Here is a 24,215-nt window from a genome sequence, read left to right on the forward strand (position 1 = left end):
GTGCCAGCGTGTAATTCTTCGCCACTTAGAGTGGGTCATTAACGATGCCCTCCACGATCTTTCGAAGCTCGCGTAATTCTCGTGCACGCGCTTCTTATCCTCTTTATTCTTTTTCGTTACGTTCACCTTCTTTGCTTCTTTTCTTTTTTCGATCGAAAAATGCAAGATAAAGTTATGATCTTCGTTATTCGCTAACTCGAGTCGATTATTAGACTGTGTGGATTTTTAAACGTTCGCGGGCAGTTGAAAAGGCTTTCGATGAGAACATTCAACGAATGTCGAAAGCATTGTGATTTTTAAAACGCACGATCCTCTACGAGGAGATCTAATTTTCTATAGTAAACTTGTTCCATATTGTCGTTGCTACTATCTACCATATACTTATTACGCGTGGTTGATAGATGGTTATGCAACGTACATTCTATGCATTTTTGAGAAACTAGAGAAGCTTTGAATAAAAATCACTACTGCATCATAAAAATATTCTATTTTTCGATAGATTCGGTGCTACATAAAAAGATGTCGTTCTTCATAGCGATCTTTTGCATAATTTATTCTTGTTAATCTCAACATTTCTTTAATTAATACTCTCCTAATACCTACCCAATGTAAAAATATTAATTTTCATTGAGACATTAATGTGCATAGATAGAACATTAGTGTGGAGTTTTATCCATCTATAGGAAATTTAGAAACGAGAAAATCCGTAAGACGCTCCTAATATACAAAAATGTATTCTTTATAATGTTCCAGAATATTTGGTAAATAAACAAATTTCTGCTTACAATCTATTTCGTTGATCATTCATTAAAGTATAAACTTTGCCTTTTGACATATTTTTTCTTTTTTTCTCTCATCTAAATAATGTCTTTGATACACGAAGGTGTAAATTTACATAAATATCCTTGATCAAATTTGATTCTCACGCGAATAGTATAACGATGTGTTGTCACGATAAGCATTTTTGTATTCGAGTAAAGTCTGATCGAAAAAGAGGACTGAAGAGGGTTATACGATGGAAGAGAGGCTTGCAGAGAAGCTGGGAAACAGTTTACAAGTCGGGCTAGGAAATGGAAGATTGAGTAGTTTAGTTGTATGTTGGAAAAGAGGTTATATGAGAGGGACTGGGAAATAGAATCGAAAAATTATGCGTTCAAGCTTATTGAAAAGAACTTTTTTTAAGAGTGTTCGTAATATATTCATCGTACATGTTTTAAGGAATTTATTTGATACATCTGAGATTTATGTAGCTTTTGCTTGTGTAATTCTGCTCATTTCTTATAGATGCCTTTTCTTTGTCGCAATATAATGTTATTCTTAACATGCAATGACATTTCCAATGGTGTTCCCTATCCTCGCATAATACGTATCGGTAATTCTGTCATAATACTTCATCTATGCACATATGCAGTCGACTACGTCAGCGATATGTGTAATACGTTTGTATCAGCTTTAAGATTAAACAATACTGCTATTGAGTTGGAAATTCATCCGATTGTTCGCATCGTACAGTGTGTAGTGTAATAGTGGATATTAAACAATAAATATTTGCTACGATATGTATAACTAATTGCTTCAGTTCGCAGTCAGAATTAGCTCAAACTCGCGCTATATCTAAAAAAATGTTCTTAAGTTACACAGACGGTTGTCTGTCATCTCGGAAGATGCAGTCATTGAAATCAGCGTTTGAATGTCATATTTTCTGGATGATATAATTTTCATCGGTAAAATTAGAACATATGAATTATCACAAACCAGGAATTAAGCCAAGTTTACGCAACGTGTTTATGCACCAGTTATAGTTTACATAAGAAATTCCAAATTATTTACATAATACGTCATACTAATACGTCAAAAAAATCATTTAGTAAAATCCATGTCTCATCGAAATATGAAAAATACGAAAAAGAAAGCAGGAAACTATGGAGAACGATAGAATTCGATCGAGGAATCGGTCTCGTTCGGATAAAGAGGCTCTAGAACGCACGCAGGCCTAGTGGCCCCGATACTGGAAGAGGCCTCCATTGTGCGAAACCCACGAAGATGGAGATAACGTAATGAAACTAACTGGCTTGCTCTGACCAATTAACCAACCCAACTACGGCATAATATTTAACGTACACTCGCCGCCTTCCCCTGTTCACGTGGCCACGTTTACGCGATGGATATAGCGTTACATGAAAACGCGTTGCGAGGGAATCTCGCGTGATGATGAATTCGCTCACGCGGATCATCCCAGCGTGAGTTACAAGTACCTTCACGCGATTGACGGATCAAATATTCATGGCAATTCGATTGGAATTATATTCGTGGGCCATAAAAATATTCACCTTCGCGATTTTATCGATCTATTCAAGACAGATTGGAAATCGATGTGTCGGAGATGAAAGAACACCTGTCGGAGATAAAAGAACACCGGAGCCTTTGGAACTTTGGATAACCCCGCAACATTGTAACCTAGAGTCTACTAAAACAGTAATTAAACAATTGTAGTTATTCAATCCGATTGTAATTGTTCGAGATAGGTGATAGTGAGCTCTGGCTCGAGGCGACAGTCTGTCGCCCAACGTAGCCGCGGCCAACGGGATGACAAAAGGACGTACTCACAAAGTCTAAGTCTGGTTAAAACGTGAAATAACCACTGATCGCGAAGATGTTACTCTTTAGTCGATGAGATCGCGAGCGAGAATGACTTTCCCGTCCCGATGATACCACGGAGGAAAACTATATTGGGGCGTGTCTAAGGACACGAGATCGGATTCGTCGAGAAAAGCCTCCGTTCAGAAAGTAAGGGAAATTGTCGTTGCCGCTAATTGGTCAATCTCTATACCGGTGGTTAGAAAAAGATGCTGGCTGTTTTCGAGGGGAAGTTGCTAGTGGGAGACGCCGCTCGTTGAAAAATTGGTCTCCCCTATTTTCCCGTAGTGGGGACAAAGATTGTTTGTCTGTTTGATGGACTTTAGTTGACTAAATCTTAAGATTTATAACGAGCCCTCGAGCTAGCTGAACATGTACTGTGGAGACGCATCGACATCTGGCAATTATCTTACTCCAGGAATAGGGTCTGCGCGTGGCGAGCCACGGGACAAAAACCGTTGGAATATTTACTGTCACGTGTCGCCACGAATATTTCTTTTAAGCTATAGGATTTTAAGCTTTTGAGCTATAGGATTACTCCATACCTTTGTTAAACAAAGCGTTCATCCCTTGGTCGCGGCTACGTTGGGCGACAGACTGTCGCCTCGAGCCAGAGCTCACTATCACCAATCTCGAACAATTACAATCCGATTAAATAACTACAATTGTTTAATTACTGCTATAGTAGACTCTAGGTTACAATGTTGCGGGGTTATCCAAAGTTCCAAAGGCTCCGGTGTTCTTTCATCTCCGACAGATGAAATATTTTTATTCTCTGATTTATAATTTTGGAAGTGTAAGGATTTCGTCGAGTGAACGAAGAATATTCGTAACGGAGTACCACGTCTTTAAATCAGGAATTTTTGATAAATAAGTAACGTAAGGTTTTCTGAAGCAGATTACTGCAAAAAAAAGAAATTCATCATAAATATTTATAATATTAGATAAATATTAAAAATGCCTTTTTATGCAAATGCGAGAGGTATATTACCATGAGACTGCGTTCGCATGATAACGATGATAATGGTCGCAGAAACTGTTTTTTGCCTAACGGTATTTTAACATAGACATCGTGTTTTTTGATGGTTACAAAAAAAAAAAATTAAATTTTATAGATTATGTATAATCAATTAATTCAGTGATCAGAATTTTAAAGAAACTTTTTAATAGAATAAATGAGAACTCGAAAGGGCAAATACGTGGAATTGTAACAATGTGTTAAGGTGTAGGAAGATTTAAGATTAAGCTGTTACTGTTAATTTGTGTTTCCGCCTGTTTGCACGCGTCTGACCATAGACAGGCACGCTCTACTGCGGCTGCCAGGCATCCGCTGCACGTGAGCAATCGTATTTGAATATAACATCTGTTTGATTTGTTTTTACCAACTTTGTGTACCACTAATTACCAGTGGCGAAATTCAGAAATTATTCCTATTTCCTCGAAACAAAAAACATAGAATCTCGTCTTTTTAGATATATGATTTTACTTGGATATGTCTTACAGTTCGAACACCTAACCGATTTTCTGTACATTTAGTATTTATAATAATAGACTTTAGACTAGCTTCACGTACGAATATACAGGGTGGTTGGTAACTGGTGGTACAAGCGGAAAGGGGGTGATTCTACGCGAAAAAAGAAAATATAGAATAGAAATCTTTCGTTCGAGGCTTTGTTTTCGAGAAAATCAACTTTGAATCTTATCTCGTTATAACGGATCTCACTGTAGATCGTTGTCTCGATGGAAAAATTAAGAAAAAAATTTTTATTCTATATTTTCGACTTCTTTCACCCCCTTTCCGCTTGTACCATCAGTTACCATCCACATCCATTCCATATACATCCTGTCCATAAAATTATGAAATACCTACATTTTTCAATTATGTTCAAAATTCTACAGACCTCCCCCTTCCCCGAAATCTCATTTTGCGCTTTCGTCAATCATAAAAGTTTATTTGCGAAAACAAGCAGCCCAAGAAGAACAATTTGCGTCAGTCTAAAATTACCATCACGCATCAAGGAACGTACCTGACGTCAACAAACCTGAAGTCCCTCCCATATTTAACTCTACTAAGCCAACCACGGGAGTTCCGCGTTCAAAATACCAATCGTTCGTTTATTTGTATGAGAAAAGATTTGTCGGTGGCTGGGGAGGAAACGAGCCGAAGCGCGGATAGGTGAATGTCGGAAGAGAAGGGGAAAACCTTCCGAGTCCTGAAACAATTTTCGTTTCGAACAGCTCGTCCTGCTGGTGGGGAGGGTTGCATAAATATTCGAGGTTGCGCATCGTGCTCGACATAGCTGGAAACTGCTGGCAAGCGAACAAGTGGTGGAGAAGGAGCACCAGGACCTTAGTTTCGCCACAGCTCAGTACCAGTTGCGCTCCATACGAGTATTCATCCAACCTGCTCGAAAGGGTGGAATTCCAACGTGAAGACATTGAGTTCGGTGACATCGGTGAGTTTAAATCCACTATATCTTCTATGAAATCATCGTGACGCTAAATGTAGTTACAAGAAATCATTCTAATTTATTTCTGTGTGTAATTTCTTTTCTTCATTTCGCGTGGTTTCTTACTTGGTCAAAAAGGTGAGGAACTTTTATGCGAGGATACTGTTGATAAATTTTCATCGTCCATCCTTTATTGAATTTATACGCAAGACCATCGACGTTGAGTTTCGCTCGATCATTGTCTATCGAATAATTATAAAATTTATTCTGATTTTTGTGCGTCTTCGGTCCTTTCCTTAGCTTTGTCCGATTCTTTTTTATTTGATCTGATTGATTGTAGCAATTTAAATACGAGGAGACTGCTGGTCAGTTCGAATCGATTATTTTCTGTGCAGTAATCGTAGCAAAATGAATATATTCTAATTTATACGTGTCCTTTGTCCCACTTTGTGCCCGCTCTTTTTCCCCTACTTTCTACTGTTTCGAGGCATGAATGAATCCTCTGAACTTGTTGCTCTGGCAGTGAATGAAAAGTGAAGTTTAGGATTGGAAAGTGAAATGAAAGTTTCAATTCCTCGCTTGTGTTTCACTTGTGGAAAGAATCTTCATCAGAAGTTTGACATTTTTGATAGACGCAAGTGTTTGTGCTTACATTTAGATTTTAGAAAGAATTTTGAATTGTATATGTCGATTACGTATATTGGTCATTTAAAAAAATCATAAACACTGTTCAAGCTTCTAAGGTACAATGAGAAAAATACAATGTTCATCATTTTATCTTTCCCATGCATTACTGTACTATTACTTAGTGCTGGAAGTTATAAATACCTCTTGTCGTAACTTATCAAAATGTTCTGCTCAATGATATAGTCCCATTCATCCCCTGTCATTCCCACCCACCATTTACATCTCATAACATAATAATAAAACAGTACTTGACATGATTAATAACATATTAAAAGCATCACCTAGAAGAGATGAATTATTTCATAATATAAACTTTCATGTTTATTAATCCCTTAATGTTTTTGTATTCTAATACTTTTGTATATCGCTTATGCTGTAGGTTGAATATGCAAATTAATATTTTTATAGATATAATTTAAATAATACTCGATAATAGCACTGGATAATATTATATCGAGTACTATTCCTCGAATATTTTACACGTTTTTCCATATTACATAATGGAACATAATTTTTGTCTAAATTACGATGCTTCTAATTAAATTTAAATATAAACGAAAGATTGCTTTCCTTCAAAGTTATTGAAATTCGTAAGAAAAGCGAAAGACAAAACAGAATCGATGTATCGATTAATTCCTTAAAAATTTCTACTCGATAACTGGCCCTTAACATTTCACGAACTATACGCGTTTTAATATTCATGGTTACAAGAAAGTAAGAAGAAAGAAGCCGAAATAGGTCGACGCGTGTTAGCGGCATATTTTTTATTCATGTACCCACTTCAAAGTCGTCTATACATACCTCACCGACCTAATACGAACAGCTCTCTTTTCGGTCTCCTCCCTTTTATTTCTCTCGCATTTTTCTTCTTCCATTTCCTCCTGCCCCCCCCCCTCTCACTCTCTCTCTCTCGTTCGTTCCTTTGGCCTGGATATTTTTCGCGTGGTTCGAGCAACGATGAATTTCCGTGCCGCGAAATTGATGACACGAGGGATAATGAAAATTTATCGAGTATAATAGCCGACGTTCTGATCAAAGACCAAGCCAATCCGTGCCTAAAAAAAAAAAATTTTTGGATACCGTCAATGAAGCTGTATTATATTTACATATAAACTATATTATATATGGGACGCAGGTGTTCTATATTAAACATAGCTAAATATAGGTAAATGCAATTAAATAGAGTTAAATATACCGTAATGAAATATATTTAGTTTATGAAACTTTTCCTAAATTAAATGGGAAAATTATTCGCATAGTTGGAAATTCGTATAGTATCTGTAATAAAAATTTATAAAATAACAAGACAGCTCAGAGGACTTTTCAATATTTTTTATTTCGATATATATACTGCATTTCCATTAATCTTCGTTTCAGATATTTTTAAAAGGTACTTATTAATATCACTTCTAGTCATTTTTTAACATCATTCGATAAAGTTACATTAACAAAATCCTGTTTTTCAATTATACCATTTACTACTCTTTATCTTCATGATTATAATTGATTATACAAGTATCCCATATATCGTAATGAAGCAATTGTGTATAGTTGCAGCATTGTAAAGTTATGACTCTGAGACAACAAAATCGTAAAAATTCTTAAAAAAATTGGCTGACAGAATATCCTACCAAGTATTATTTTCAGCGAAGCAACAGGTTTTGTCAAACGTATAACCTTTATAAATTTCTGACGTAAAGTATTTCAAATCTATCTTCTCCAAAAAGAAGAACGTCGTAGGATAAAATTGTACATTTTAAAATGTACATTGTAAAATTATACATTTTCGATTTATTTCTTCACGTAGAAAATTTTACCTTATCCTTTATAGTACGATTAATGAGACACACTAAATATTTGAATGCTACGAAACTCGTAAGAACCAGTTGTACTATGCTTTAACCAGTTACACATACTAAACGGTATCAAGTAACTTATCGATCAGTATCGCTTTCCTTTAATATGAAAGAACGAAATAAACGTAGAACAGAATTTTTACGAACAGAGAAAGTATTAGGTTGTCCGGAAAGTGTCTTTCTTTCGCAAGCGTGTCTTTTACAACGATGCACCTTCGTACAAACGTAAAACCAAGTCTGTGAAATTTATCTCAACAGAACAAATTGGATCGTACGTAATTCGACAAAATAATATAAAACAAAAAAACGTTGTGCGTCTATTATTTCCTCATAAAACGAAAGAAACTTTTTGGACAAGCTAATAGTTTTCGAAAGATTTACGACTTGTCTATGGAAGACGAGGGATTGAAAGAACGCCGAAGAATGAGGTTCAATGGATGAACCAGCAGGAAGTTCTCGAAGCAGCCGCGAATCGCGAGTACCCCCTCGAAAAGAGATGAAAGTGAATCGAAACTGTAAGACTGTTACGACTTTTCCTCTCCGATATTCGTGAATTGAATCACGGTCAACTCAGCTTGAAAGAGAAGTTCGATTAAAAATCTTCTATTGTTAAATTCCTTAGTCACTCAGGCAGATCCATGCGATTAACTCTTAATTAGTATTCTTGGTACAGCAATAGTTACTCAATTTTAGAGTTTCAATAATATACGTTGATTTGTATTTCGTACTTTACGTAATAAGTATCATTGATATTATTTACGGCGTAACACTAAATAATAATTTAAATTTCAATATTGAAATTCTGTAATCATATATTAAAATATTGAAATTGTATACTGACAGTATTTCATTCTGTTAGCTTAATTTGCTCAGGAGCCACGCTGATCACCTTCATAAATTCAAGCATAGAGAAAAATAACAGAAAACAATTAAAAACGCTTTTGAAAATTTACCTTGGAGCCTGTGACTTTTTACAATTCCTTGCGATAGATAATTGCAAATTTGGAAAAATAGATCGTTCGTTTTTTAGCATGCTGAATATTAATTATATACTTAAATAATTAAATCGAGGAATTTTATATTAATTTTATATTTTTCACAAGGCTGATCAGTTTCTCGTGTGAAAATCTCAATGAAAAGAATTCATATGCTATTGTTAAATTAATCCTCGTCTTAAATCCTCGTTACTGATCTAATTTATACAAAATAAGGTTACACACTTGCAACAATAAAGAAGCTATAGAGCGGCGAAGATATCCTCAAAGAAGGAGAGAAGAATCAATTATACGAGCCATTATTCGCCACTTACCTAATCTTAAATCTAACTGCAATTGTCCTTTGTTAATTTTATGATTTCCATTACGCGAATCGAGTTGAGTGTAAAAATTCTGTTTTACGACTAAACCATATTTACGACTAAACGAATCCTTACAAAACATATATATAAACATTATAATGCAGAGATTGGAACACAATTCAATTTCGTGGACAGCATGTGTTCGTGATCAATCGACGCGTCAGATAATTTATTATTGAATAAACTGGCCGGTGGCGTCTGCGTTTCATGATTGGCAAGTCGATAACGATACAACCGATAGGTAACCGAAGTAAATGTTCTACATCTGCGAAGTAAACGTTGTTCTACTAAGCTTTCGACGAGTGAATATTACTCTTCTTTCTTTCCATCGATAAATCGCGTATCTCTTAGTAACATTCAACTAAATTTTACAAATTTCACCATAGGCAGAGTAATTCTATAGCCGAAAGATAGAAAAAAAGAAAAAAATGGAACAGCGAAGGAACCAAGTCAATTTCCCTCTTTCATCCAGTTTCAGAGCGAAATACGACATATATGATATTTTCATGCTTCAATTTACGATCAAAGGATATTCAGAGTCGCAACTTTTTATCGAATCGAAACTCCCAAGCTGCATGTTTCACGCAGAGGAAATGGGAGAAAGAGTTACATAAACACTGATAAGTGAGCCAGTGAGAAGTTAAATTGATCGATTCCATTTTTAAACAAGTTTTTTCGTTCTAAGATCCGATCGACTAAATCGCTACACTCACTGCTGATATTTATTTAAATTTATGTTTTTATAGAGCGCGACGAAGGAGAAGAACCTAGACAGAAATTTATTTTACTTACTGAACTATTAATAGCTGCTAGACTTTGCATATTTGTACACTTTCGCGCGTATTTTTACATCTTTCAATTTACGGTACCACAATGTCGCTATAGAGACCAATATAATGTTACTCTAGAGGCTTTCACTGCTCGAATTGTCACAATTATTTTTTATACTTCCGATCCTTGATCATGCCAAAGCGTTATTTTTAAAAAATAAAATATATAATAGAAGTGTGTATAGAACTGTTGAAAGGGTCCGTGTAACAGACTTTCGTCGATGATCTATACAACTAAAATTCTTAATATTAAATTCAATTCGTAGAATATTCAAATCTATTTATAGTTTGATCGAATCTTCGATTATAAATCGACGTAAAATTTTTGGGTACTACAAGCGTAGCCATCGTTCAGTATCTCGTAAACGTCTGATGAAGAAGTACATGTTACAAGGCTTATACGTCAAATCTATAGAACACCTGAATATAACTGACTTCCCAATATTTCAATATTCCAGGTCCCATAGCTATATCGGATGTCGATTAATACGAAACATGAGAAGTCAATCAATCGATATGTTCAATGGCACGTAATCTTGATAAAAGCTGTACAAACTTGCAGTCCTTTCCTTGTTTATAACGGGAAATTGAATACTTTGTAATTAAATTGTAGAAACAGAAGCAATAAAATGTTGCGTGGCCTGTCGCAATAACGTAACGAATCGATATAATGGTTGCCACAGATTAATTAATTAATATCAATCCCGCGATCCTCCATCGCAGCTGTCTTTATTTCCGCGTAGTTTGTATCGAATTCGTCGCGTTTCATCGTGAGAAATCTTCAGCCGTTCCAAAAGTTTCGTAAAGATTAATCCTTCATAATTGAAGAGCGGAAGTAGATAAAGTTGCCAGTATCGAAACTAAAGTTTTCTGGGAAACGACTGTTTATGAGAAATTGTTTGTTTATGGGAATGTTATTTATTAGAAAAATATAACGATACTTATTTATTACGCATATTATAATACTTTATATAATTTTACGATATCTCTATTCTATCGTTTCAAAGATCTGTTAATTAACGATAAAAAAAATATCTTCTTTATATCTTAAGAGAAGATATGTAAGTCCATTATGTAGTTTGCTTAAGAAGGTCAGTAGAGATTTTCTTATCTGATGGGATAATTGAGGCAGATTTATCTACGCACATGTTCAAGCACGATGGAGGGAGTTTGCTGGCACATGGTGCACACAGTCTAATTTAGGGAACTAATCGTATAACATACATCATACACAACCTATATCACGTATGAAACGTTAAAAACTGTACGAATTATTATGATTACACTTCCCTTCATATTTAGTGATAATAACCTTCATACAAACAACCTCTTCAAGGAAAAACAAAATTCTTTTTCGAAAATGGCACTTCCAATTCTTCTTATTCTCACTATTTAATTGCTAGCCGTATCAAGTAACAACGAAAAAAATAATAATATCTAAACGTTAAGCAGGTCCATATTTTGGGGGATACAATTAAAAAAGTAAATCGTCGGTGGAATATCAAGAATTTTGGAAGATATAATTAGAAAGGTACAACCTGGGTAGAAAATTGTACTCCTTATCGAGCATTTTTGAAAATATAATTGAGAAAGTGGAATCTGGATAGAAAATTGTTTTACCTACGAAGCATTATAAAAAGTAAGTTTAATAAAACTATACCTTGGACATTTCATATATTTTTTCATATTATACGCATTCGTTAAAATTTTACACTCCCAAACATCCTGCTATACTTGCACAAAAAAGCGCAGTCTAGTAATATCCCCCTCACTGCTCCTCGCATTTTCTTTCTAATCATCTCTCGTTCGCTTTTCCTGATATTATTCTCAGCGTAAGTTCAGAGTGGCGGTTTTTAAACTCAGGAACGCGCGGCTGTTCGTTAAATGAAATATCAAACGTAAGAATTGCCGCAGTCTTAACGCGAGATAATTCATTTCGTGGCACAGAGCGCACGTCGTTGAATATTAATTCATATCTCATATAAGTTGCGAATAAAAAAAGCAGATAAAAGAGGACAAAAATCCGATAATTACCGCGAATCTTTACGCAATTTCAAGAAATACAAAAGAAATTTGTTTGTAAGCATGCTACTAAGTATTATTAGAAGTACTGTACTTTCGATATTTTACATATTCTTGCATATTTTCTACATTTTTCTGTATTTTTGTATCCTTAAACTTTCCGTAAACGCGTAAACGTCTGCGCTCTGACAATGACAAGGAAGATTCTACTGATAAAAATAAAGCATCGAATTTCACCGAACTCTCAGCAATGTAATTCTCAGATCACATAAATTAAAAAGAAAGAACAAAAGAAAATACAAATATATATATATATATACATACGTAGCCACAAATCAATTTGGATCACGACAGATAAAATAGGTAGCAATAATGTCTCCACGAACATTATCATAATTTATTGGAATTTACATAAAAGCCAAAGAATGCTATTGTTTCAATGACACGGCGTTTTGTCGAGTTAGATAAATATGAATTGTGTGTTTGAACAAGTGTTCGGTCGTGTTTCACGCGACGAAAAAGGAAATCACAAGACAATGTGTCGCCTCGTTGGAAGCAACAAATCGCAATACGAGGGTGGAAATTGGGTGACACCGGGAGGATTACGAGTGATGAAAAATCTGTCGAGAGCGTGAAAGGCTCGCGGTCACCGGGTTTCTCCAGTTCTGTCGCTTTTAACGCCGAGTTCTTCCGCTTCGAGGATAGAAGCTGCGAAATATCGAGGCCATTGTCCAAAGATTTTCAAGAATATCCGATGCAACGTCTTGAAATTTACGAGAGCAAGTCTGATAAATTCTTATCTCTGGTCCATTCGTGGCCAATTTTTTAATACCCTCGTAACTTGTAACGACAAATAAAAATATTGGTACAGGCCAATTTTTTTTTGGATAAAATCTTGTGTGAATTTACAAAAAATACGATTCTTCGTTTAATTTTTTTCCCTTATTGTCTTTACATATTTGGAGTTTAAACGCGTTACAAGTACGTTTTTTTTTTAACATGATTACGTAGAATTCTTATTCTGAATAAATTATTTGTTTCCGCTTCATAACTGTTTCTAAATTACAGCGCATTTAATCTTGGAATGCACAGTAACATTTTATACTTTTTACGTTCTAAGGAATTTTCAGGATCGGTTAAAAATTAAATTACAGTAATGGTAATACTCGATATTAATGTCAGACGTGGATACTTCACTGTTTTGTATAATAATTTGTTATCTTGGCATCGATCAAGGTATTTAATATACAAAGCGTACAGATTAATAAGAATTTTAATTAATCCTTCTTCTATAGTATTCACCGTTCTTTTCGAGCTCGTACCATTTCAAATAGACTTTCGAATAGATTTCAAAGATTTGTCTGTTCAAATAAAACGCGATCTTTTTTATTTCCCTATCAGTCGTGCCGTTACTGTTCCGTAGTTTCCAACAGATTGCAGATTCGTTTAAAAAACATTTGTAACGAAAAACAAACCCACTCGCAGAAATGTTATTCAATATCGCATTTATAACTTTCATAGACATCCCCCTCTCATTGCTATCATTGTAAACAGATTGAAACTTCGTTTGCAAACACTCGCGATTAAAAAAAAAAAAAGAAGAATTAATCTTAAACAATTTTATCTTGTGTTCCATTTATAATTTTCATAATTGTCTTCCCGACGTTGTATCATTTTAAATGGCTTTTTTCTATCCATCTATGTTGCAGCGAGATCAACGGTCCTAATTACTAAATTGCACGATGTGTTCATACAAATTCACTTTTTATGAACGCGATGAAACGAAATGAAACCTAAGTAGAGATTTGTTTTCTCATCAAGTATAACGAGTTTTATACTTTGGATAGATTGCCTCGTTGTGAGAAGGTCTTAATCGTTTATAATTGCGATTAAGTAATTGCAATAAGTCATATTTTTAAGAAACGTTCTCACATGCTGTCACACACTCTAATTAGAAAAGGATCATGAAACATTCGGTTTATGATATTATTTGTTTGTAAATCTTCCTGCTTCCGGAAACTTTTTTAGATATGAAAATATTTATATACAAAATTAAATATTTTTTTCAATATCAACACTTCTTGCGTTTATGTTGTCCTAGTCAGAATTATATTATTTCGTATATCCTGTTGCTTTTTATATGATAGTCCTCCCGTTGGTAACGGATTCGTTATCAAGCCTGAGGCCCTCGTCACTAGTGTAACTATCGACAATAAAGGTACCCCACGCGCGACCGGGCGATGGAGAACTTCAACGCAGAACCGCTACCTCCCGCGAGCCTTCCCCGGGAGGGCGCCTCGAGCTCGGACTCGGAATGTGACTCGAGCTCGGATTCGGATTCAGACTCGACATCAGAAGTGGCATCCGAACACACGTTGTCGGCACGGGATCGTAAGAGTATCGTGCGCGCACTAAAGCGGTCGCTAGGGAAGAAGAAGAGGAAGAAGAAGAAGAAAGGACACCGGGCAACCTGGGTATCGCTACCGCGCTTCAACCCCGAAGCCGCGGACGCAGATCCAGCCGCCTGGTGCACAGCCGTCGGCCTGCTCATGAGGGACCACCCCCTGAAAAACAGCGCACTGTATTCTGCCCTAAACCGTGCCCTAGAGGGTCCGGCAGCGTATTGGCTTACGCAGATAATGAACGGCGACGAGCTCACCTGGCCAGATTTTAAGGAACAATTCGCCGCGCACTTCGGTGGCCAAGAAGTAGCAGCCGCGTCGCTAATCAAGGTAGCCGAGGAACTACCGCGGGACGGCGAAACACCAGGAGCGTACGGAAATCGTATCATCACCCTCCTGGGGTCGAAGTGGCGAAATTCAACCAAGGAAGAAGTACTCGCCGTCACCGCCCTCCATCTGCTGGGCTCGCGCGATGAACGTTTTACGTTTAAAACTAGTCGTTACTAGCGCTCACGAGTGACATCACGTCGGTGACACAATTCCAAAGAGAAATGAAGCCCTTCCTATACACGGAGTGGCCCCGCCCCCGCCGTGGAGGTCATTAGCGAGCTCCGGAAACAAACGAGGCAGGTCACCCGCCCCCTGGACCAGGTGTGGCCACTGCGGTATTTACGGACATCCGACATTCGAATGCCGCAAGAGGGCGAAGTGGGAACCGAAGATGGACCCCCGACGCCCGGAGGAAAGCCGACCGGCTGCACCACCAAAAGCGTTGTGCTTTCACTGCCACATGCCGGGACACATCGCGTCTCGCTGTCCATCGCGGCGAGAAGAAAAACATTGCCCCGAGGACGAGCGCCGGGTCGATGCCTGCGTGGTGGAAGCCCCGACGGGTAGACTAAGCCAGCAGGCCACACACGAGGACGTGTAAGTGTCAGGATGGCCGAGTCGGAGACGAAAGAACGCCGGGGCCCCTCTGGAACTTCAGGACAACACCCTAACCTTGCAACCTAGAGCCTAATATAGCCATAACGAAACAATCGCAAGTATCCAAACCGATAGCAATCGTACGTCGATCGGAGGATCGTGTGTACTGAGACACTCGACCGGAGTCTTGTTTCGGTGGCGTCGTTGGGATGACGAGCAGTCTTGCTAGAGAGCTGATCGGTGAAGGAAGTCGAGTGCCTTACGAGCAGGGAATGGTGCACGTGTGAGTTAGAGCAAGGGAACCTGTCCTCCCGTTGGTCACGGATTCGTTATCAAGCCTGAGGCCCTCGTCACTAGTGTAACTATCGACAATAAAGGTACCCCACGCGCGACCGGGCGATGGAGAACTTCAACGCAGAACCGCTACCTCCCGCGAGCCCTTCCCGGGAGGGCGCCTCGAGCTCGGACTCGGAGATTCAGACTCGACATATATATTATTATATATATTATATATACTATTATATCTATATAATATATGTATTTATATCTATAAATATATGTATAAATATATCTATTTAAAAAAATAAAGTTGACCTTCATATATCGCCAATAATATCGCGTGCGTAAAAAGAAACTAATTACATTTAATTCTTTTTTACATTTATTTATTTTTTATTATTTTTTTTACAGCTAGTTACATTTAATTATTACATTTACATACATTTAACTATTATTACATACATTTACATACATTTAATTATTATTTTTTTCATAATTATATCTCGTTTGAAATATTTTTCGACATAATTAATTGTTTCAAAAACACATATTCCAGCCTTCTAAATGATTTATTTTGCGTATTATACGAATTATTCCATCTATAAATAAATTGTTCTCTATGCACACAAACACGCACACAGTCTGTTAATTACACGAGTTAATTGTATCATTTTTCTGGATAAGTTGACAGAGCAAGGAAAATGAGCGACGAACCTACCTACAAACTAATCTGCTTCAATGCCCGTGGTAGTGCCGAACATATACGGTACATATTTGCATACATTGGCATCGAGTATACCGACGAGAGGATCCCCGTAGAACTCTGGCCTGAATACAAGGATTGTAAGCGTGAAGAATCGATTTTTACATTCATCGTTCAACTCTCAGATATCTACCATTTACTCAAACTTTTCTGTATATAAAACTTTCGTTTCACGTGCAGGCTAAACTTACTTAAAGTAAAATTTCATACGGAATAAAGTCGAACTTTTCATTAAGTTTTGCTTCCGTAATATCGTGTTTATCGAATACCAACTTAATTCACTTACGATTCTCGAATTTTTGTGTTGCAATCTTTATTGTTTTCAATGAATCGAAGCATTTCGAATATTTTGAGAAAACCGTAAATAGGTGACTTAAAATAGGAATACAAAAATACTTCTACGTTTCTCGTTAATTTAAAAACTTTTTAGGACTTGTCGGAAAAAAAGGATAAAAAATTGAAATCAGTTCGGAAATGAACAAGAACATAGCTAAAAAGTCGAAAGAACAAAGCAGACATAAAATTCGATCTTCCGTTGCGACATTTCTATCGTAAATAGTATAATAAAAGTTTTACGTAGCATAGTCTTCGATATAATCTTATATGTCGCTTGCAGATAGAGAAACAAAAAATCAACGTAAGTCTGTAAATCAATCCTGTCGGTGTAAAACACAAAATTACGTTCGCAAGAGACATTCGATTTATATTCCTTGCATTTCAATTTTCATTACAAGAACCGTGTACATTTTCTAATATTTTTTCCGTGTCTGGTATTATCTTTTATCCTTGATTTTAAAAACTTTGGGTTCTTCCCAACAGTCAAAAACACGCGATACCCTGTCCATCGTAATCGTAAGAAAAGAAAAAAAGGAGAAAGAAGACATTTCTGTATTTCTTTACTAGGCCATGTTGATTAAAACCGAAATGATTTCGATTCATCTATTCACAAGAACGCAACGGCCTCGGAAGCTGTGTTGTGATTTCCTATCGATCGTTTCCCTCTACACAGTGTTCATATGAGCCATGTTTGTTCTTAGCAATGCCTTATAAAAAGCTGCCTGTGCTGGAGGTAGACGGGAAACCGGTAGCGCAGGGTAACGCTGTGGCGCCTTATTTGGCGAGGAAGTACGATCTAACGGGAAATTGCAAAGGGGATGCGCTGATATGCGAAGTGCTCGTCGATACTCTTGAAGATTTGGAGCAAGGTGAGTAACTGATGAGATGACTTTGCATTTGTCTCACCACAGAGACAGACGTTCAAGAATTCATTGTGAAAAGACGAGTACAAACAAGATACGTATGTCTTTCCGTTAAGCGAATGTTACAGTTTGTTTGCAAAAGTCAGTTTTTAGATTATAGAATCGTAGATAGAATTTAGAGGATAGAAACTTTTAGTAGTCACTTTTAGTTTAGTAAAGTCTTATCGACAATAAGCAGACTACGTTATGATACAACGATTCCAACTGAAGATTTCTATCGACATCACGAATTCGATGGCTTCCAAATTTTCTTCTCTGCAATCTCAGACGCTCATCTCGAAAGAATCTTTTAGATCCCCCGACAAACACTCGACTCAGGTTATCTATTATCGTAATCTTCTTACGGGATTTTTTTTAACTGCGTTGCGTTAACGAATAACGGGATAACATCACGTTTCTCTCAACGCCTTTCAACGTTCTACAACTTTTATTCTTTGCAAATCCCTGTCTCTATATGATAAACGCTGGTTATCCGCGGAAGGAGCGAGGACAACGAAGTGTTACTCAATGATCAAAGACAGGAAGATCCTGGTACGCGATAACGTTACTAATTTCCAATTACGATATGTGTGATTACGTAACATCTGCTGTCTGCATAATGCGTTAACGATCCGCGCGTTGATCGCATAAATATAAATCGAAGGGAATGGAATCGCTCGAAACTCATGCAACTATCCGCAGGTGTTTAAAATCGTGTTTTTACACCGCCAACGTAACGTCACGCCAGTCGAATCGAAAAATTATTACTAGACAGAGAAGGTGAACAAAAAACGAGGTAAATAGGCTACCGATTGAATAATATCATAACGATCGTATCTCTGTTTTTTGCTCGTCTTTTATATTTGTTTCAAATGTATAAAATATAATCGTATCGATATCGTCCACGATTAAAGCCATCCATCCGCCATCGACGAGGAACGAACGATTATATTTTATCATTTATGAGAATCCTTCTCTTCTCTTCTTTCTCTATTTACGCCCCTCGCCTTGCTTCGTACCGCCGATGATTCACAATTCGATGCACCTGAACAGCTGGAACGTCGCAGATTTTTCCGTACGATAACAAACGTGTTTTTGATGGCCTGCTTTAAACCGTGACGATCGCCATGACGTGCATCAATTGTCGAATGATGTAGTGCGACGATACTCGTACGCAACTTTTTTTTACGCTGTTTTTTCCTCTATTTTTTCTTCCTGTGTGTTATCACATGATCATGAGATACCTGTATAGAAGATGCAAAGAGTCTGTGAAGAATTTACAGATATTTAAGATTATCATAATGATTAAGCAAAAGCTAAGACGCAAAATATTGCTCAAGATGTAATTATGTAATATTTACTCAATTTCTAGAAGACTGTTTATATCTTGTTGTTATTCTTGATATGGAGATAAATATAGTATACTTTGTTAAGACCTAGATAAAAGACTTTTTTCTCGTTTCTCTTCTCTTACTTAATCACTAAGAGTTATATAACGTTTATTCGATAATTCTGCTTCTCCTGACCTTTCCACAAATGGTTGTTTATATCTCGACATTCTTGGTACTTTTAATCAAATTTTAATAACAGTACTTTACTCGTCAGAAGTAAATAAAAGAGCTCTAAGTAGAAGCAAGGATTTACTTACCTTTCCTTTCTCGAATCTCAGTTAGCAATGTTGTTCCTCTTGAAAGATTTTCCAAGTTTCCAAGACAATTTCCACGCTGGTAACATTGTATATATTTCAAGTATCGTGAACCACAGGAACTTGTTGAGGCAATATTGAAGAAAGCAAAGAGAATGAAGAAATTGTAGGAACTATGAGAGGCTACTCCTTCTTTCACAACTTATTTTCTCTTTGTTTGGGGGGAAAAACACAAATGAACGTAACGGTTGGTTTCATATACGTTTCAGATATCTGCTACTATCGCATGGAGGAGGATCCTGAAAAGAAGGAAGCGAGGAAGAATCAACTGTTGAACGAAACAATACCATTTTACTTGACTAAATTCGACCAGATTATTGGCGAAAATGAAGGATACATCATTCCTTCTATCGTAAGATTTTTTATCCAAATTTAATGTTAAAATTTTTAGTCTTTGTGCAAACTGGGCCATGTTGTCCATAAAAAATTATTGAAACTTTGTTGCGACAAGACAGCTTTAATTGTTGAGAGCAGAGTGTATCTTTAAAATTCACTCCTGTTAGTTTATGTACAAATGAATTTGCCAAGATTTTCAGCTTTTAGATAATTATTCATGTATCTTCCTCATCAAGTTTGATAGAAATTATTACTATCGTAATCAAAGCAAAGATTAAGATATGTAAAATCATTTCTCTGGATATGACACTCTTGTTTAATGAGTGATAAATGATACCATTCGAAATATCATATTTATATAATATATAATGATACTTATAAGTGTAATCACTTAAGTACAGATATCTGAATTTTTCTCACTGTCACTGACATAGATACGTATTATCGTTCCTTAGATTACTTGACCAGTTTATTTCTTTCATCACTGTGTTATTATATAATAATAATAAATAGTCACATTAAATTAATTTAGTATGATTATGTTGTTTAATAATACGTGTTTCATTGCAAAATATTTAGCGATTGAAGGGCTCATAGGAAACATGAAAGTGAAAGAATACTAGAATCTAGAGTTTACGATTTCAATTTCTTTAACGAGATATTTATCATATTACACAATTCCTGTAAATGTATTTGTAATTATATCGCCGAAGAATTGTATTTAATTAAGCTATGAAGTTGTGGAATCGTGAGAAGGATTATTTTTATAGAACTGTCTAATTTCCATTCGACATTGATTCAGGATACACATTACTCTTTTTTACATAATACCAGTTTTGTCATTTTTAATTAACAAATACCTCCAAAGGTTGAAGTTTCTAAAATTAACCATTAAATTCTGACAATAAAATAAAAATCCAAATTCTTCCTAAAAAGCTAGTGATCTTTAGTTAAGAGTTCGATTTTTCACATTTTTCAAGGTAAATTAAAAAAATTGTTTAATAGAGGAAGTACAAAATAAATGTATACAAACCTTTTTTCAGACGACATGGGCGGACTTCGTCTTTGCAGCAGCCCTTGAAAATTTTGAGTATATATTTGGGGCAGCTGCTTTCGATCAATATCCAGCTCTGCAAACATTGAAGAATAGGATTCATAGAATACCCGCCATTTCTGATTGGCTGGGGGACCATCCTGCCAACTACAAAGGCTGCCCAGCATGTAAAACACTATACACGAACAGATACCCTAAGCTCAGAGCAAAAGAGGTATCCAACCAAACACCCAGCCCGCCGAAATTCACGACTACCCCAACCCCCTCAACCAACCAAACACCCAGTCCTACCAAATTCATCTCCACCTCAACCTCCTATGCCCAAGCAGTACAAGGCATCCAAAATAACCCGAACAGCCAAAGGAATCTTCCCCAAAACAGTGTCCCCAACCCACCTAACACAGACAACTCCTCAAGGCTTGAAAAGCAAATAGAGAAACAATCAGAGCAAATAAATCACTTGCTATCGCTACTAACACTCATCGTGGAAAAATTAGCACGCCGCGACTCAAAATAAAACCAAGGCGCATAGCACTGTGGAACGCCAACGGTCTAGCGCAACACAAACTTGAACTAGAACTCTTCTTAAAACACCAGCAAATCGACGTAATGCTCGTATCGGAAACCCACTTCACCGACAAGAGCTACCTGAAAATAAATGGTTACAAATTCTACCATACCCAACACCCCAGCGGAAAGGCCCACGGTGGCACCGGAATAATAATCAAAGCAAGTATTAAGCACTACGAACTTCCATCATTCCAGAAAGACTACCTCCAAGCAACAAACGTAGCAATAGAAGACTGTCATGGCTCAATCACCACCTCAGCAGTATACTGCCCTCCCAGACACTTCATCGTCAAAGAAGACTTTGATAACTTCCTGGACACCCTGGGCAATAGATTCATAGTTGGAGGAGACTATAACGCCAAGCACAACCAATGGGGCAGCAGACTGGTTACAGCAAGAGGCAAAAACCTTTTAAACAGCATAATAAACAACAACCTCAACTACCTCACCACATACGAACCCACATACTGGCCCACTGACACCAACAAAATACCCGACCTTCTCGACTTCTTCATAACTAAAAATATCCCATCAAGACACGTCCAGATCAACTCCTCGGCTGATCTCTCCTCTGATCATTCTCCCGTGATAGCAACAGTCAGTTCAACAATCATCGAGAATACACCTAATGGCTCCATTCACAACCAACACACCAACTGGCAGCTCTTCAAACTAAAAAAACTCTATTGGCTCACGGGCCGACGCTCCAAACTAAACATACAGAATAAAATTACCCTCTACGAGACCGTAATAAAACCTGTCTGGACCTACGGAATCCAATTATGGGGAACAGCAAGTAACTCCAACATCGAAATACTACAACGATTCCAATCGAAAACGCTAAGAGCCTTAATAGACGCACCTTGGTATGTTACCAACGAAACCATCCATCGCGACCTCAAGATACCTACAGTCAAAGAGGAAATAGCAAAATATAGCGACAGATATAGCAAAAGAGTCAACAAACACCGAAACCCCCTAATCACTGGACTACTCGATACGACGGACCAGATTCGCAGGCTGAAGAGGCACTACCCGCTAGACCTAAACGTTAGATTCATTTAATTATCCAAATTAAGCATATGCACTTACTTATAATACTTATAAATTATACCTATCTATAATAAGTATTAACTTATTGTAAATAAACAGCCATGTCACTGCGCCACGCCAGAAAAATTACTGAAAATTCTCAACGCGAGAATTGATTGTAATTTCAACAAATAAATAAAAAAAAAAAGAAAAAAAACGTGCATTAACGTTTTCAAATCCATTTTTTATTTTCAAAGAACATCATATTTGTACTCGGTATTGCCAGTAAGTATCATGAAGAGACGAAACGAGTATCTCGAGTTATGTATTGTTTAAAATAGTATATAGACATCTAGATATAACATTCAATGATTTTTCCCTCACTTATTGTAAATTATTGATATTGTAAAATTATAATTGTAAAATTATATAGTAAATGATATTGTAAAATTAAATAGTAAATTCACACGATGTTCAAATAATTCGAAATAACGATAGACCAAAAGCTGTTTAAACGAGACACAAGAATTAATCGTGCATTTTATTAAAAAGTTAAGTACGGATAAAAGAAAGAAAATTTTCGAACTTTTTTCGAAAGAACATACATTTATTATAGAACATACATACATTTATTATATATTGTGTTCTTTCAAACACAATAATACCTTCCATAAAGGAGCACAGCTCAGATGAGACTTTTTATAGTTAAACTTTTAACGTACTCATAGACACGAAATTTTTTTTTTAAATAGAACTGTTACATTTTACGACACGTATAACATCGAACATTTACCAACATAGCGATGCCAGTGTCACGTAATTTTTAGGGTTGGTTGGTTGGTGGAAATAAAATATAGTTGAGTCGTAACACAACAATTAACTTTGTTTTAATCAACCTTTATTGTGAATTCACCAATCACAATGTAACATGCACTGAATTAGCATAAATCACAATTCACTCCAACCACGTTATGTAAGACTTAGTTACAACAATACATTAAGTACGCGACTTATAAGGGTAGAGACCGATATAGATATGTTGACTATTCTAAGGATACAGAATAAGTGAAGTTTTACTGACGATACTGTGTCTGAGGAAAGCTAGGGGTGGGTGTGTCTAAGGACACGGGACTATCGGATTTGTTGATGACAATTTTGGTTAAGGAAGTGAGGGCAATAGACACCGTCTCCGATTGGATAATAGGACGGTTGGAGGACCAGGAAGGGTTTTAGCCGCCCTCGCGAGAAAGTTGCCAACGGAACATACCAGATGTGGAGAAAACCAACTTTCTAAGCTAAAACGTGGTAGACAATAAACGTAAAGGGAAATTTAAGACAGGAAATACTCGCTTGGTCCGAAGGACCTTAACTATAAAAATGCCAAGGCCCCTGGTGGGCACTTAAGACTATTGAGGGTGCGTGCCAAGGATATGCAGACATCTGGGTGCCATCCTGTCCGTGGTGTGTGGCCTGGTCTCTGATGTGAATTGACGTTACACCAGCGTACATATATATGTAATATCGTGATATAATGTATTTACAAGGAGTGGACAATAGAGATGTTAATCAGACAGAAAAAGACGATTGTTGTTCAACCTGAACTATTCACGCCAAACGTACAGAAAACAGCGCAACTAAATAACTAGATAGCGACTCGACTTTTACCAAAACGCAATCAACACTCTCTCGGCAACGCCACTCGCAAACTCTGTCTCCGCTCAACTCGCACTCGGCTCCTCGACTCACACTCTGTTTCTCGACTCACACTCTGGCCGTTGTCGCATTCTATTGCCTTTTTCCTAGGCCCACCGCACACGTGTTCTGCAGACGCTCGTAGCCAGGGTCACGTAGATCTTTTCCACGAAACTATGCACTTGAAAAGACCGATGACACATTGATGGGCCCGACGGCGTTTCGGCTCTCCCGACATTGTTCATAGTTCGCCCGATATTTCTTAGGCCTTTCGTCCACGATACTACATATATGTAGTGGTGTACTGGTCATCTTTATTCCACACGTTTTTAGCTTTTTAGCTGTTTGTGAATGGGCGCCTAATCAGCCAATCAGAAA

At 36.9% G+C, this 24,215-nt stretch overlaps 3 protein-coding genes and 1 long non-coding RNA gene across 6 annotated transcripts in view; 3 read left to right on the forward strand and 1 right to left on the reverse strand.

Moving 5' to 3' along the window:
• The first annotated feature begins 4,801 nt into the window (after positions 1-4,801).
• The window catches only part of LOC126877091 (hematopoietic prostaglandin D synthase-like), a 35,297-nt gene continuing 15,883 nt past the window's right edge, over positions 4,802-24,215 (forward strand). Inside the window, exon 1 of one of the 2 annotated variants that reach the window (XM_050639932.1) lies at positions 4,802-5,093. The gene's annotated coding sequence lies outside the window, so the exon portion shown is untranslated. Of the gene's footprint in view, positions 5,094-11,328; positions 11,457-24,215 lie in introns of those variants that run through there. The other variant, XM_050639931.1, reaches the window with a different exon arrangement.
• LOC126877095 (uncharacterized) lies at positions 5,100-6,843 on the reverse strand. 2 transcript variants are annotated; one of them, XR_007694744.1, is made up of 4 exons: positions 6,576-6,843; positions 5,916-6,055; positions 5,214-5,603; positions 5,100-5,136 (listed from the first exon to the last, which is right to left on the reverse strand). It is a non-coding gene; the product is annotated as an uncharacterized LOC126877095 (long non-coding RNA). The 2 variants fall into 2 exon arrangements; XR_007694743.1 differs by having other exon boundaries at positions 5,100-5,603.
• Positions 14,950-24,215, forward strand: part of LOC126877084 (uncharacterized) — a 53,792-nt gene continuing 44,526 nt past the window's right edge. The window contains exon 1 of the mRNA XM_050639921.1: positions 14,950-15,545. The gene's annotated coding sequence lies outside the window, so the exon portion shown is untranslated. The remainder of the gene's footprint in view (positions 15,546-24,215) is intronic.
• LOC126877082 (glutathione S-transferase-like) lies at positions 17,250-19,529 on the forward strand. The gene is made up of 2 exons (XM_050639919.1): positions 17,250-17,415; positions 19,363-19,529. The coding sequence occupies exons 1-2, from the start codon at positions 17,250-17,252 to the stop codon at positions 19,527-19,529; spliced, it is 333 nt and encodes a 110-aa protein (XP_050495876.1).

This window comes from Bombus huntii, unplaced genomic scaffold (assembly GCF_024542735.1).
Source record: "Bombus huntii isolate Logan2020A unplaced genomic scaffold, iyBomHunt1.1 ctg00000119.1, whole genome shotgun sequence".
Lineage (NCBI taxonomy): Eukaryota > Metazoa > Arthropoda > Insecta > Hymenoptera > Apidae > Bombus > Bombus huntii.

Coding starts and splice junctions, on each gene's coding strand:
- LOC126877082 (XM_050639919.1), top strand. CDS start 17,250: ATGCCTTATAAAAAGCTGCCTGTGCTGGAGGTAGACGGGAAACCGGTA. Junction 17,416..19,362: donor TCTTGAAGATTTGGAGCAAG/GTGAGTAACTGA, acceptor TATACGTTTCAG/ATATCTGCTACTATCGCATG.